The sequence below is a fragment of the Lampetra fluviatilis genome, chromosome 8, assembly GCF_964198595.1.
Source record: "Lampetra fluviatilis chromosome 8, kcLamFluv1.1, whole genome shotgun sequence".
Lineage (NCBI taxonomy): Eukaryota > Metazoa > Chordata > Hyperoartia > Petromyzontiformes > Petromyzontidae > Lampetra > Lampetra fluviatilis.
The window spans coordinates 8,466,670-8,480,879 of record NC_136282.1 but is presented as its reverse complement, the minus strand read 5'-3'; the positions used below and the strand labels follow the sequence as shown (position 1 = coordinate 8,480,879).

General features: G+C 41.6%; 1 protein-coding gene across 3 annotated transcripts in view; it reads right to left on the bottom strand.

Annotated features, from left to right (window-relative positions):
• TSPAN4 (tetraspanin 4) overlaps positions 1–14,210 on the bottom strand; it is a 76,797-nt gene that overhangs the window by 31,581 nt on the left and 31,006 nt on the right. Inside the window, exon 2 of one of the 3 annotated variants that reach the window (XM_078859030.1) lies at positions 10,130–10,209. In XM_078859030.1, coding sequence (XP_078715156.1) covers positions 10,130–10,192 — 63 coding nt within the window. In that variant the 5' untranslated portion in view covers positions 10,193–10,209. Of the gene's footprint in view, positions 1–10,129; positions 11,304–14,210 lie in introns of those variants that run through there. The other 2 variants (XM_078859028.1, XM_078859027.1) reach the window with 2 other exon arrangements.

The window sequence follows — 14,210 nt, the reverse complement described above, 5'->3', positions numbered from 1 at the left end:
TCTCAGGCTGCATTGAGAAGCGTAAATACCATTGTTAATTGTTTTTTTTTTACTCGAAACACTAATGAATATGTCCCTAGAATTTTAATTACAAAATAATATTGTCATGCTGTGGGGGAAAATTTGCAATCGAGCTTGTGGTTGGGGGTTCTGTTGCGAGCATTCTGTAGGTAATGGAGCATGATAACAGTGCTGTTGTTTTAGCTCAGGAGGGCATACTGGCGCAGCCAGACGCGCACAGCACGCACGCTGCCTCTGCGCTCGGCAGTGGCACGGCTTGCCGCGAGCTATAAACTCCGATCCTCTTCTCGTCCCCGAGCATAAAAAAACAAGCATGCGAACAAATATATCTCAAATGAAGCAGAGACGAGCAGAGACCAATGATCAAATAGCATTGCCATCCCTCTGTCAAGATGCCAAATGCGCTTGAGAGCAAATCGAACGTCTGTGGAATTTTATTTGGGTCGGGGAATGCGCTCCGAGTCTAGAGCAGAAAATCAGATTTCATCCGCTGCCATGCTGGAGACAAAAATCTTTGACGGAATACGAATAAAAAAAAGATCACTCAGGGAGTATCTTCCACGCTCGATGGCAAATTGATCAACAGGACACAAACAAGCTGGCGCGTTGATTTGAAGCGATGGCTGGCATGGCATCAAGCCGCCCATTAGCTGGCCCCTAAACATCCGCAGTGTGCCGAATGGAGGAGGACGACCGTGAAACCCTTCCACTGGTCAGACACACGGGCGTGAGCGGCCCACAGTCACTTCCAATCGCTCACTCCAAATAAAGCAAGAGCCCCCCCCCCCCCCCTTAGCTAAATTACTTCCCCTCCCCTTTTCTGCAGCCCTCAATCCAAGCTCAATCAAATAGTAAGGTCTCATATTGAATATTTATTTATCGTGACAAATTGCAACATAAAAAATATGACGTCAATATTACGTCTTACAGTAAGCGGTTTTTATAATTCATAATAAAGGTTTTTGGGTTAGATCGCGTAAGTATAAATGTGTCGTAAACCTCCACCACCCGGCACGGCCAATTAGGATGGGATTTGTCACGTAAACAAAACGCTAATTAGCTATTACTTCTGCCCCACCGGTTTGTTGGAGAGTAAATCCGCAACATTTACAATTTAAGTACGATGTTTCGCTGGTAATTACATCAACCAGCATCATCGGGCGATTTGCCAGGAGTAGAAGTAACGAATTGGCGTTTTGTTGACGTGACAAATCCCTTACTTATTGGCCGTGTCGCGTGGTGGAGGGTTACGACGCATTTATACTTACGCGATCTAACCCAAAAACCTTTATTATGAATAATATTGGTCGCGAAAGCCTACGTGTTAAACTGGTTTTAATAATCTCCCCCAAAGTTTGAACACATTAGCGGTGGTCTAAGATACTGTAGACCCCTGAAGCCTCTCAGGTGAAAGCTATTAACTATGACAGAATTCATCATTACACAATATGATATATGTGTACTGTAGTGCGGTCGAAGCCGGATATTAGGAATCTCCACTTGGGAGCAAGGCCAAAAGTAGGGTGTTTGTATTTTACGTTTCTCTTCTCTTTCCCCCTACCTGGTTAATGTGTTGCTTAAATCAGAACTGTGCTTTTTTTAAGGTATGCTCATAATCCAGCTTCCGTTGTATTTTGCAAAATTATCAATATTTGGGATATTCCGTACTGTGATCGCTGAAATCGCAAATTTTAAAACACATACTAGTGATGGAAAGTATTGTGAAAGTTTAACCTATGCAGTGAACAGGATTACACAAGTCTGTGCTTTGTAGGCTATTATGTTCATACAGCCACATGAAGGCTTTGATGATATATGAATTTGAGGCTGCTTGTTAGTCATGTAAGCTCACATAAAAGACCACCGGCTCGGCATAATGTGCTTTCCTTTATATTATTAATATTCTTAGGTTTTTTCGGTAAAGTCACGTAGGTAAATGCCTTATGATTTACTTATGACACGATACCCTTGCTGCTGTATTTATCAGTGTTTAATTACACAAGACCAAATTATGAGAAGATTAAAGCAAACCCTTGGGATAAGTGAGTGCGAGGAGATTATTTAAGAAGAAGCTGCAAGTCTATCGGACTTAACAAGTCCCTCTAATACAGGAGAGCATAAAACAAAAATCACCGTTCATATCCACCCACATGAAAGCTTCACATTTTGCTAGACTGGAAAAAATGCTTTGTAGTTCTGCATCAATGTTTAAAATTAGTCGTGGATTCAGCACAAAAAAAACACAAAGGTATGTTTTAGTAGAAGAATAATTTAAAATTGATAGCGCCTTTAAACATGGATACTTAACTATGCTGATCAGAGCAGGTTGGTTAAGGAGGGGGGTGGGGGGGAGTCTAGGACTCGTTAATATATCACTCGCCACTGATATTAGCCATGGGCAAGAATAGAACCCAGGTCATTAAGGTTTCGTGGTTCAGTGTGGTAACAACTGTGCAATTGCTCCTTCTCAGAACATAAATGGGTTTGAAAGATTTGGTTCAAACAGACTCAAAGTTGGGCAGATATTTGTCATGCCATCTTTATGGAATAATCATATACTGTGTTACATTATAATGCATTAACATGAGCATTACATCTATTGACGAAATACTTGGAATGTCAGCCTTATATGTTTTTTTTCATTGCCAAGCATGTACATATATAAAATAAAAAGATTATCATAAGACCAAAAGATGAGTCATCTTTGAGCATTCTCGATAAAAACTCACTCTACATTGCCTTTCTCTCCTTTTGCAAGTACAGCTCTGCGCTTATACAGCTGATGACAATCTATAGTGTACGATGTATGAGAAAACTTAAAAGAGACGTTAAACTGATATAGTGGAGAAATGTGCGACACTCCATCATGCTGTTTCTTGACAAGGTCCCTGCTTGTCAACAAACTGTGTCCAAGTTGAGCACACAGCCTGAAATCATGAGACATCGCAGGAATACATCATCTCTTTCAAACAGGTCACTGCAGGTCACAGGGTAACCTGCCCAGAAATGGATCACTGCCGGCAGCTGAACATGTATTCCTCGGTACGCTTCATATTTTTTATATTCCACACAAAGGATGTCAGTTCTGCACGTTTATGTGTCGCTACGTCAATATGTACACAAATGTGCAATGGCCGTTAAACGGACAATGTATGAATGTTTCTTTGAGGATAAGGATTGTCATTCACAGGGCACAAAGTGCCTTACATAACTTCACGTGAAATTTCATAAATGGAATGGGATGCTCTTCGTGTGTGGTAACACAAATTATAACTATCCACTAACAGGTGTTTACATATGCAATAGCCGTTTGCGGCTTCTTCTTTGTAACCCAAACTGAAAATGGTAAACATGGCCTTGAGCTTCTAGCAATGTTCATTGATTGACTTTTTTTACTGGACCTAAACACACAGCTCGAGTGAGTTTTCTGGGAGGGCAGACAGCATGATGTTTAATTTAACTGCGCCTTTATTTAGACATGAAGTGTCCGTTCTGTCCTAGCAGCCCACTTCCAGGTTATCCATCCGTTACATTCAATGCCCGTTTTATCACTTCCTCAGGCCAAGACGGAGCTGTTATTACCGAGATCTAGCCGAGTGGCTGGGTCCTGGCCTTGAAAAAATCCAACAACAGTGAATGAATGCCAGCTCCGTTGATCGGAATAACTACGAGCGGCTGGCTGTAACTTACCACGTCTGTATGTTGCCACGGCTGACACATTTTCAAGCAACTTAGAATTCTGCACGAGGGCATCACACGGCGGTGCGTATTCATTATAATGACAGACACGCTTCAAAAACACAATGTACTATTGATAAGCACATTTAAAAAAACTCTGTTTCTTATCATTGTGTTCCAAAGAATTTAGTATAATGGTTCAGTAAACACACCAAAACAGAAAGTTGTTTTTGTATAAGTTTAGAAAGAAGCAGAAACCAAAATTGATTTACTGTATCTGAAAAAGTAGCAAGTTTGTTTTATATAAATAATGTATTTAGTATGTCTTCAATTTGTGACAGAAAAATACATTACTTCCAATGCCATTCCGTTTACATATCAGGCGTGTCTAGTTTTAAAAAGCACGTTTTAAAAATGTTTAGTTTTGGCTCTGCTCTGGAAAAAATGCTTGCTTTCTAAATATACATTTAAATGTTTTGACACGGTGCTAACGACACAATGCTAGGCATATTTCAGATGATGTTTATTGGCTTGTGGACATTATAGAGTGCTGCTTATTTTCAATAAGCATTATCGCCATGAAATTGTTTAAAATGTTTAAAATGTTTAAAATTTTACCAATTTTCCATATAGCTCATAAATTAAGAAATGCCCTGTGCCTGCACCTGGCCAATGGAGAATGCAATACTGACCAAGTCTCGAAGTGCTTTGGTTAAACAGATGCCAGAATATTGATCGTGTAATGTCATGGTATTTTATACTGAGGAATGTTGAGAATTCAGGCCTTTATTTACTGATTTGAATGCAACATCCTGGTCATAAAAATGCTTCAGATTTTACTCGGCTATTGTGAGATCATGATCAATGTGCCGAAAGTCAACCAAATGAGATCCAAATGTGTGAGGCTCGAGAGCTTCGCATTCTTGATGGAAAACCTTGCAGTGGAGTTTACCCCTTGACTGTTGGCAATGAACAGCACAAAATACTTAATTAAATCTAGCATATGGTAGGATTTATTATGACAAGTATAATCACTCAACTTCTTGGGACACAATTATATTTATACGCTATATGAATCCAAATTCCATGGCACTCACAAGCGTTCACAAAAAACCTGACAAGATGCCAAAAAACACGGCAACAAAAGACAATATGACCAACAGTTATGCGAGCAAACAAAAGACCACCTTGCTCAGTTTCATTCCTGAATACGTAGTGGGAAGTCTTTTGAGATTCAAAGGCAAAAAAAACTTTTCACTAGGAGCATTTGTCTATGTTTGTGGTGTGAGAGGAAGTGATACGATGTGCACATTCACGATGATTTCACTGCACATGTTCGTGGAAGATATGTACGTGTTCGCAAGCAATATGCGTGTGCGGGGATACATCTGTACGTATGTATATAGTACCGTACGTTGCCAACTGTACTAATTGGAGGTGCAATACATTGTATGATATCGAAAGAGAGCTCGTTCAATACAGATGGTTATTGTAAATATTCTAGAGCAGATAAGCAGTACCCAGTCCAACAATTATCTGAACTGACTGAATTTTAAGACGAAAGGTTTTTTTTCTTCATAATTGCAACTGTTGCTTTAAAATAACGCCTCATTCATCGAAATTTCCGTAAACATTTTCGAGGATATTTTGGATATGTATGAATTACAGACTAGCAATGCAATCTGCATAACGTTGTAGGTATATTAGACTTCTTTTGCACCGTACACAGCCAACCGTGCTAATCAGAGGTGTGGCACTTTTACTCCACATATGCAGCATGTCCTTTTGTTTCAGCAATGACAGAATACTGTTCCGTTATTCATTTCAATAATACGTTCTGAATCCCTTCTGATACGACCAATCCCATTACATCCCAATTTATGTCACTTAAACCATTTTCCAATTCCATTCCCGTGTCTTCATTTGAAAGCGATCTTACACTTAGCATTTCAACATGCATGAGAATTTCTGTCGAAATACCATGTTTAGCACAGTCGCTCCCCACGTCAATTGTGCTCGTGTCTCCTGGCAGTATTAGGCCTTTGTACACAGAATATTGATGGCACATATTTTCGTGTCTGTCCATGGGATTGGGGAGGGGGGGAGGGGAGGATTTGGGACTTCTTCATCAGGAGTGGACAAAGGCACGTCCACTACACCCCCACACACCGGAAGGGCAATGGCAGCCGTTATGCCCCATTAGGGTCCCTGCCAGCGTAACCCAATAAAGATCAAGATTCTCTCCCACGGTGACCCAAACCAGATTGGGAGACAGCGATCTTAAATCAGAGCAGGGAAAATCCTATCACGTGGCTTTCGGAGATCGTCTTATGATTAGCAGAGACTCAACATTTAGCCGTGCAATAGAAGTGAGTAGCTGAACTGTATTACCCACCCCAGAACCCACACCAAGCTGCTTTGAAAAATCCTAATTTATAGCACCGGGACTTGGGGGAGCTGCAGCGGCGGTGCAAAGGGCCAGATAGAGGTGGTACGCCATCTGCGCTGGAGTCCTGTTGAGTGTGCAGCAAGACTACTCAGTATAAATTCATCACGTACAAATGTTCGGATTAAAAGGGAGCTTTGTGTTTTTTTTCTGTATCGGGATCATGGCTACGTGGAGGCAGGCTTCCGTTGAACAAAGCTAAAGGCACATGTTGGACTCAAGATACATAAGAAAAAAGGGATCACAGAAACTATAGAGGTAAAGCTGACATTACAGAGTTTTGCCTTGATAAGCCATCATGTTTTCTCAGACGCATGGCCGCAATTTGAAAGGAGCCCGTGCTTGTGATTAATGGCATGTTGGGGCATTGGGGAACATGGAAAGACACAAGGTTACTTCTGGGGTCACAAAATAACATGTTCAGTCACAATTCCCACTGTTATGGTATAATGGCATATGCTGTGGTGCAAGGGTACAAGTTAGATAACAAAGCTGTATATCACAAGATAACAGGCAAATTATGGCATATAATCACACCACAAGGCATAATAGCCAAACAGCAATTGGAAAGTAAGGTAAAAGAGCTGAAATCCAGTGCACATGAGTTTGAAATTCAGTAAGCATGCTTAGTAAGCAGGCTGAGAGTGGCGGTGCAAGATTTCAAGGCAAGGTTTAGAGGATTAGGTACATTTGCAAACCTCGCAAACCCACTTGCTTGCGAGGTGGCCAGGAGATGACAGTACAGAAAATAGGTGCATTAATATGCGTGTATGTGTGTGTCACATATAATCACGGGATAAAAACAAATCAACCCTTGGGAAATTTGTGTCAGCTTTGCTTTAAAAACAAAAGGCCGTGGCTTAAAACGTGAACAAGCTTTATTACGGTACAATACTCTATCTAGATTACTAAACAAATTTTAGCGTGCAAAAGCCCTGTAATGGTGCAGCCTCCAATAAGGTCATTAGCAATGTATTCACAGGCATTGAAACTTTTTCTGAGAACACTCACGTATGCATTTATGGATAAGTGAAAATGAAATGCCCTTGGTGGGCAATGTGCAAAATGAAAGGTTATCGTGAACAAAAATAAGCCATCAAAGCAAATGTTTATTTATGATAGCTGTGGGGCACAGGAAGAAGGGTCATATCAGAGCTATCACGCATGGAGGCATAATGCAATTTGACATACGTCTCACCATCCAAGGTCACAAAGGAGGTGCTGAGGACATCTGAGGATGGCATAGCAAAGGGTCACTGAAGGCAACACTGTAATTAGAGACATCTGCAATGGCAACACTCGCTGTTATGCAAGCGCGAGCACTGAAAAGGTGTCAGAGATAAAGTAATGTCTCGTATGCCTCGTCTGCCAAGGAGACAGATGCTACACATTGATTTTTTTGTTGAATAATTCTTTTGCAGCCTTGCAGGACATCAGCCAAGGAACAACAGTCAACCCTCTCACATCAACAGGGTGTACTTTCCATCCATCACATCATATCAAGCTATGGAAGAAATCCTACCAGCCCATTGTATAGCACATGTATTTTCACATAAAGCCTGGAGAATATAATGTGCCTATTTTAACGTGTGGTAAACAATATACCTGTAAAAATGTTTCGAGACACATTTTTTATAACACCATATTCTTTCTTTGTTGTGTATTTTGTGATAACCAAACACGTAGAGACAATAAACAGCAAAATTAAAGGTTGATTAAAATTATGTTTTAATGTTGCACTATAGAGAATACATGCCGCATTTTGATGTGGTTTAACGTTGGTCCTCAAAGGTCATGTTCGTGACCAAGGTCACTAGCTAATGAGACTATCCTGATCACTTGGGTTCTCACAAGGTTAAACAAATATATGACTAATATCCAGATGCAGGCAATATGCTCAACATGAAATGTAAACTAAAGCAGACCATAATGTCAATGAGAGTTTAAGAATATGACCACTTTCCACAAAATCCATTAAGCGGTCAGATATTAAATGCAGTGTACAGCCGGATTACATCAGAACATGCAGAGGAAAGCACCTTCAATTTGCGGGGGGATGAAGATAACACCGTTTAACTGAAGCAACGCTTAGAGAGAGCTCTTTAACAAGCTGCAAAATGGTGAGTTGCCACAAGCACGTGCACATCCATGTCCACACGCAGGTGCGTGAGCGCGCCACACACACAGACAGACGTCCGTTTTCCATTTAAGCTGCTTACTTTCCAGGCTTGAACCGAGTGCTGAAAGCAAAGCATTAAACATGTCCCCCAATAATGTCTGTGCAATAAGGCGTCCTGCTCTAAGAAGAGTACAGCTATGAAATCATGTAACTGTTCTCAAATGGAATTTCTACAGATTTCCATGAACCCTTAAATCTACAAAAGCACGAACAGGCGGATTATGTAAAATTATGTACATAAAAGATGCACCCTTTGCTTTTCCTCTGCTTAATTTGTCTGGTGCTTCAAGCTGAAATGCGACTATTATCACATTTAGTTTAGTAGCGCAATAATTTACAGCCCTTTGCCAATCCACTGCTGGATGAAGGCCTACACTGTTGGTCATGGGGGTTGTTTGGCCACAGTTCACCATGCTGGGTCAGTTTGGATTGGGGAAGGGGGGCCAGGACACGTCCAGATCTCACTCGCCACTGGTGTTAGCAGTGCACTAACGACTGTGCCATCACTCTCCTCGTAGTTGTAGAATAAGTTAATATCTTTTCCATTTTCTTTAAAAAAAAATTCAAATTTACCAAAAATGCAACACGTGAAGTATTTGATGCATACGTTCTGTTACATCACACCATAAAGGGAAAGGTGATGAGGCCATTACTTAACTCGTGCCAAGATACAGAGAAACGGGTAACACTAGCCAATAAGAACAAGAGAGAGAGCAACATAAGCAACCCTGTATAATGTGATGAACATCTCGCTTCAAGGTAAATTCCATCTTTATGCTGAGCACATTACACGTACTGCTTTTTTTGTCACAGATCTATGGTCGTGAGGGAGCCGGTGAATTTAAATTGACCATTCTTTTTTTCTTACACCAAGTTAATATATGTGGGACATGTGTTCTCGTTTTAGTCAAGTACAGAATCATTTTAAAACAAAATATGCCATGGATTTTAGAATATATTTTTTGTACTGAATAATCTTGTCACTTAGACTAGAGATTGATAATTTCTAAATCATATACCCATTGGATTATGTTAAACTTTACCATGTTAGCATTGTGTTCTCATGTTTAACATTTGAGCAAAATTTGGATTTAAATATATTCATTAAAAATATAACCACAATATACTCCGTGAATGAGTGTTGTATACAGGACATATACATACCCACACATGGCAATATTAGGACACGTTGAAAACAAGTTAGTCCCCAGTAAGATAAATAATGAAATGTCAATGAACACATTATCAATACTTCAAATTAAATTATTATTTAATGAATAATTTACGGCATATTTAATTTGAATTGGCAAGCCTTTACACAAAATAGCATGCCCGTACTACAGATTAGCCAATAGAGTGAGTCAACGCACACTTAACAAGACTTCATTGGGTGCTCAACATATGAAAGATGGGGTTATTAACTGAAATACTTTGCCAAGTTCGTACATTACAGCACAAATACAATTCGCTATCTTCACATAACAAAATCACTTGTTCACTGTGACTTATGAACCGTCTTTATATTGCATGTACAAAGATGTGCACTTAAAATGCATTTGACCAAAAGTACACGTGCTTAGTGTCAGAGTCTATGCGGTAATTTTGTACATGTTGGGCAAATGTAAATAGACACAATGTCAAACTGCATGTTAATATGCAGCATTTGTAAATGATAAAAGCAAAACAACTTGAATACTACAATTTTTATGTTCATGAATATATAATTATTTAATCTATCTTTCGGGAATCAAATGGCTCAAAGTCAAAACATGCACACTTTTTTTGTTAAACAGTGCAACGCTTACCCAGAAGACCAGGTTGAAGATGAACATGAGATACTTGAGGCAGTAGATGCAGCTCTGGGCCATGTTGCAGCGCTTGAACTCTAGGAGAAACACAAAGGAGAGGTCCAGGTAAAAGACGACGTACTTGCTGGGTCCCTTCGCGAGGCCACGGCCGGTCTCCTTTGCCCCAGCACCCGTGCCAGCTCTGACCCCGGCGAAAGTGGAGCCCGCCGGGCACTGTGCACCGGCCGCGTAGAAGCCGCTGTATCGGTGGAACGAGCCTCCGTCCCCGTCCACTTCCCCATCGCCTCCTCCCTCGCGCTCATCAAAGTCCTGGCTGTCCAGGGAAGGGCTGTCACTTGGCGTGCCGGCAGAGTCGGCGCTATCCGAGTGATTCATGCCTCGACCGCCGTTCCCACTGCTCCCTCAAGCCTCGCACCGGAGAGCTGGTTCCATCATCATCATCATCATCGTGGGTCAAGCGGCCACACGAACCCCTCCTCAGCCTCCAGCTGGGGTCGCCTTCAGGGCCGGCCCCGAGGGCGCTCGGGACCGGCGGCACCCGGTGTGAAAATGCGGATGGCACGGCGATTCGGCACTCCGCATTCCTCCCCTCCCCCCCGGCTCCCGGAGCTGCACCTACAGCCCCTTAAACACAGCACACACTTGGCCACTCTTGATGTCACTTTGCAGAAGTGCACACGACGAGCAGATAATCCATCGCAGCGGACCTCCACAAAGAGACACAGTCTCACGTCCCATTCTTGGTCATTCCGTTTGCTTCTGCTTTAAGTAGACCACCGCGGCTTGCACAAACGTGGGAAAGATAAGACCGCTACATCAGTGAGCAGCATATCCGCGCCAGCAAAGCGAGCATCGCTGCCTGTGTCCTTTCACAGCGCCAGAGGGCCACCACTAAAGAGCTCGCAGCTTTTGCTCATTACTAAGTCTGCGTCTCCACAGATCCACTGCTCAGCCGGCGAGGCAAGCATCACTCCCAGAAGGGGGATCTCATTCGCAGGCGCAGAGGATTCTCTCGTGCCCCCCCTCCCCTACCTTTTCACACAGTCCTCCTCCTCCTCCCCACCCACTATCCACACCCAATTCATCCCACGCTCTCCTCCTTGCTCCTGCCTCTGGTGCTTCACACAAGAGCGAGCGCGCGCTGCGCTGCTCCGTCCGAACGCGGCTCCTCCCTCGCCTTGCGCAGAGCCAACCGGTGACACATCGACCAAGGGCGGCCGACCCAAGGGTGGCACAGTCGGGTTTTTTTTACAATCAGGTTTAATCATCTTTTTAAATTAAACCCGATCATCTGAGATTGGGAGAAATCCGGGTTAATTGGTTCTAATTGCAGAACCGCACTTCGCCAACTTCTCAACGATGGGCTTCATCCATTCCAAGCTAAGGAACTCACTGGCGGCGCCCACGATTGTGGAGAAGCTCGTGTTCATCAAGACCAACCTGCCCGCCGCATTCTACGACTACCCCGTGCCCGACGGCCCCGAGTACGATAGCAGCACCGACGAGGAAGCAGCCTAAGCCTATCAGAGTTTCGTATTCATTAAACCAAGTTTTAATTCCCCGAAATCGGGTTTAATTGTATTAAAGAAAAAAAACCGATGCCTGCCGCTGGAAAAATCGGGTTTTTTCCACTCATGGGCCGACCCAATCGTCCCGAAACTGCTCGTTGCCCACCACCTTCGGTTGGAAAGTCGTTCAATGCGGCCGCCGTTTATCACAGGATGAGGTTGAGAAACATTTTGGCCACGTTTATTAAGTGTGGCATAAACCTACCCGAAAGTTACATTTCCATTTTTCGTTCATCCCACGCAGTGGTTTAATGTTTGCCGATTTATTACAAGTAGAGGGCATGTGAAGTTTATTATACGGTAATATATCATGATTAAATTCATGTTTAACTTTATTTGATATATTAGACGATACGAGGTTCGTTGCTGAAGTGTGCTTTTCATAGAGCATATGCCTGAACACTGAAATGAAATACGAAATTGCTAGAAATCTATAACAGAATGACCTTTTAGGAAAACAGTACTGTACGAGCAGATTCCAGTGAAGTATTTTTTTTTACCACGGCTATATAAATCCATTTAAACTCATTTGAAATGTGTTTGCTCAGTACTTTCCAATATAACGGATCGTAAGATGGTACATTGGCTTTTCTTCTGTCTAAATATTTGATCACTAATTTTTAAATCGATGCAATGTTTCTAGGTTGAGTTTTTGCTTTTATACGTCTGTAGACACAAGGTTATCTGTAAAGCACACTTAAGCCACACAGATCAATGGTTCAATCCACCCACTGAGGGTCCCAGAACTACTGTGTTCAGAATGAAATATCCAGGTAAGCCTCGATTTGTATTAGAAAAAAGTATTTAATAAGAAAAGAATATAGCCCTGTTTTGTCTGCTCTTGTCAATCCACTGCTGGGTAAAGGTCTCCCTCCTCACAATATTCTGGCTATGAGGTTTTTATTCATTAACAAACTTCACAATGGTTGTAGTAGTAGGGTTTTACCCTTTCAACTGGTACAAAAACTGACACCTTTATACAAGGCATCATGTTTGCAATAACCACAACACAAGCAGTCAAATTGCAAACAAAAAGAAACAACTCTGATAATGATAATGATATGCACTGTCATTGAAGTTGATTGGTCCACACCCGAGACAGCTTTTCTTAAAGCCTAGTCTCCATTGGTGTTGGACCAGATGACGCCAAAAGGCGTACAACTTAAAAACAGCGCAATATCAGAGTATTGAGAGCTCGGGGTAAGCATTTCCACTATGAGACCTCCTTTACCAGTGGCAAAATATAGTAGTAGGTTTTTACCCTTTCAACTGGTACAAAAACTGACACCTTTAAAGGAGGTCTCATAGTGTTCACAATGGTTGTCAGTGCAGGTTGATAAAATGATACGACTCTCCGCTGATGTTAGTCGTAGCCAGGAATCAACTCAGGCCACCAGATGCAGGCCACTGTGCCATCACTCCAACCCCAGGATGTATTTCATTGGTAGAAATTTTACTTTGTTTTAATTGCATGAAAAATAAAACAATGCATGCACGTACGTATGAATATGTATGTTGAACTTATTTCGCACCGTACGTAGCCAACCGTGCTAATAGGAGGTGCAGGCATTGAGGATTCTCCCTGTTTCTGTGTGTCCATATACATGTGTTGGAGCCAACATGTTATAGTTCCTCACAGACGAATTGCAAACGAGACAGTAATTGCCCCTACATTGTTATGAACTTCATTGCAAAATGGGTAATATAATTTAATTGGTCCTTGAATGCCATTGCATCACAATTCATATAAGAATGTATAAACTGCACATAACGGTTTGTCATCAGGCTATGATAATGATAACACATACTAAGAAGGCTACAATGATCTAATGCTAGGCTTGTTATGAAGACAAATGTTATAATCTATCATAGGCGTCAATATTGATGTATTACCATGTATAGTTAATATATGGTAATTAATCGACATGGGTGCCTCTGTTGAAAACAAATGAGTACATTTGGAATCCAATTCTTGCCATTTTTTTTATTTCCCCATGTGGCTAGATTGTGTTACCCCAACATAACATTCCTCTAAAATGTTCCAAAGAGTACTAAAAAAAAATGGGTACAGTTTTAATATGGCTTGTATGAAGGCATCAACCTTTTTAACACAAGAATAATTAATAGTAAATTAGAAAGAGAATGCCATCAGCTGCCATTATGCAGCAACCATTCATGTACAGCTTCTCTTGCAGAATCCGATGACGAATGCTCATCGCTGTCATCATCCTCAAGGACTTTGTCCTCCCAGGTGCAAGAATGCGCACCGTGACATTTCCTGCAAATACCCCCCTTTGTCTGTGGTCGCACTGTATTCATATTGAGACAATGCCAAGGCTGGGGGTTGGCAGTTATCTGTCATTTTGCACCTAAGTCCTTCATTTAAAATCAGCAATTTCTATTATTGTACTTTTTCATTCCCATTTCCCCATAAAAAAAGAGATACGTTTATTTTAAATAAAAATGGCAATATTCCTTATTGTGCTCTTTTCTGACTGCATAGAGATTGA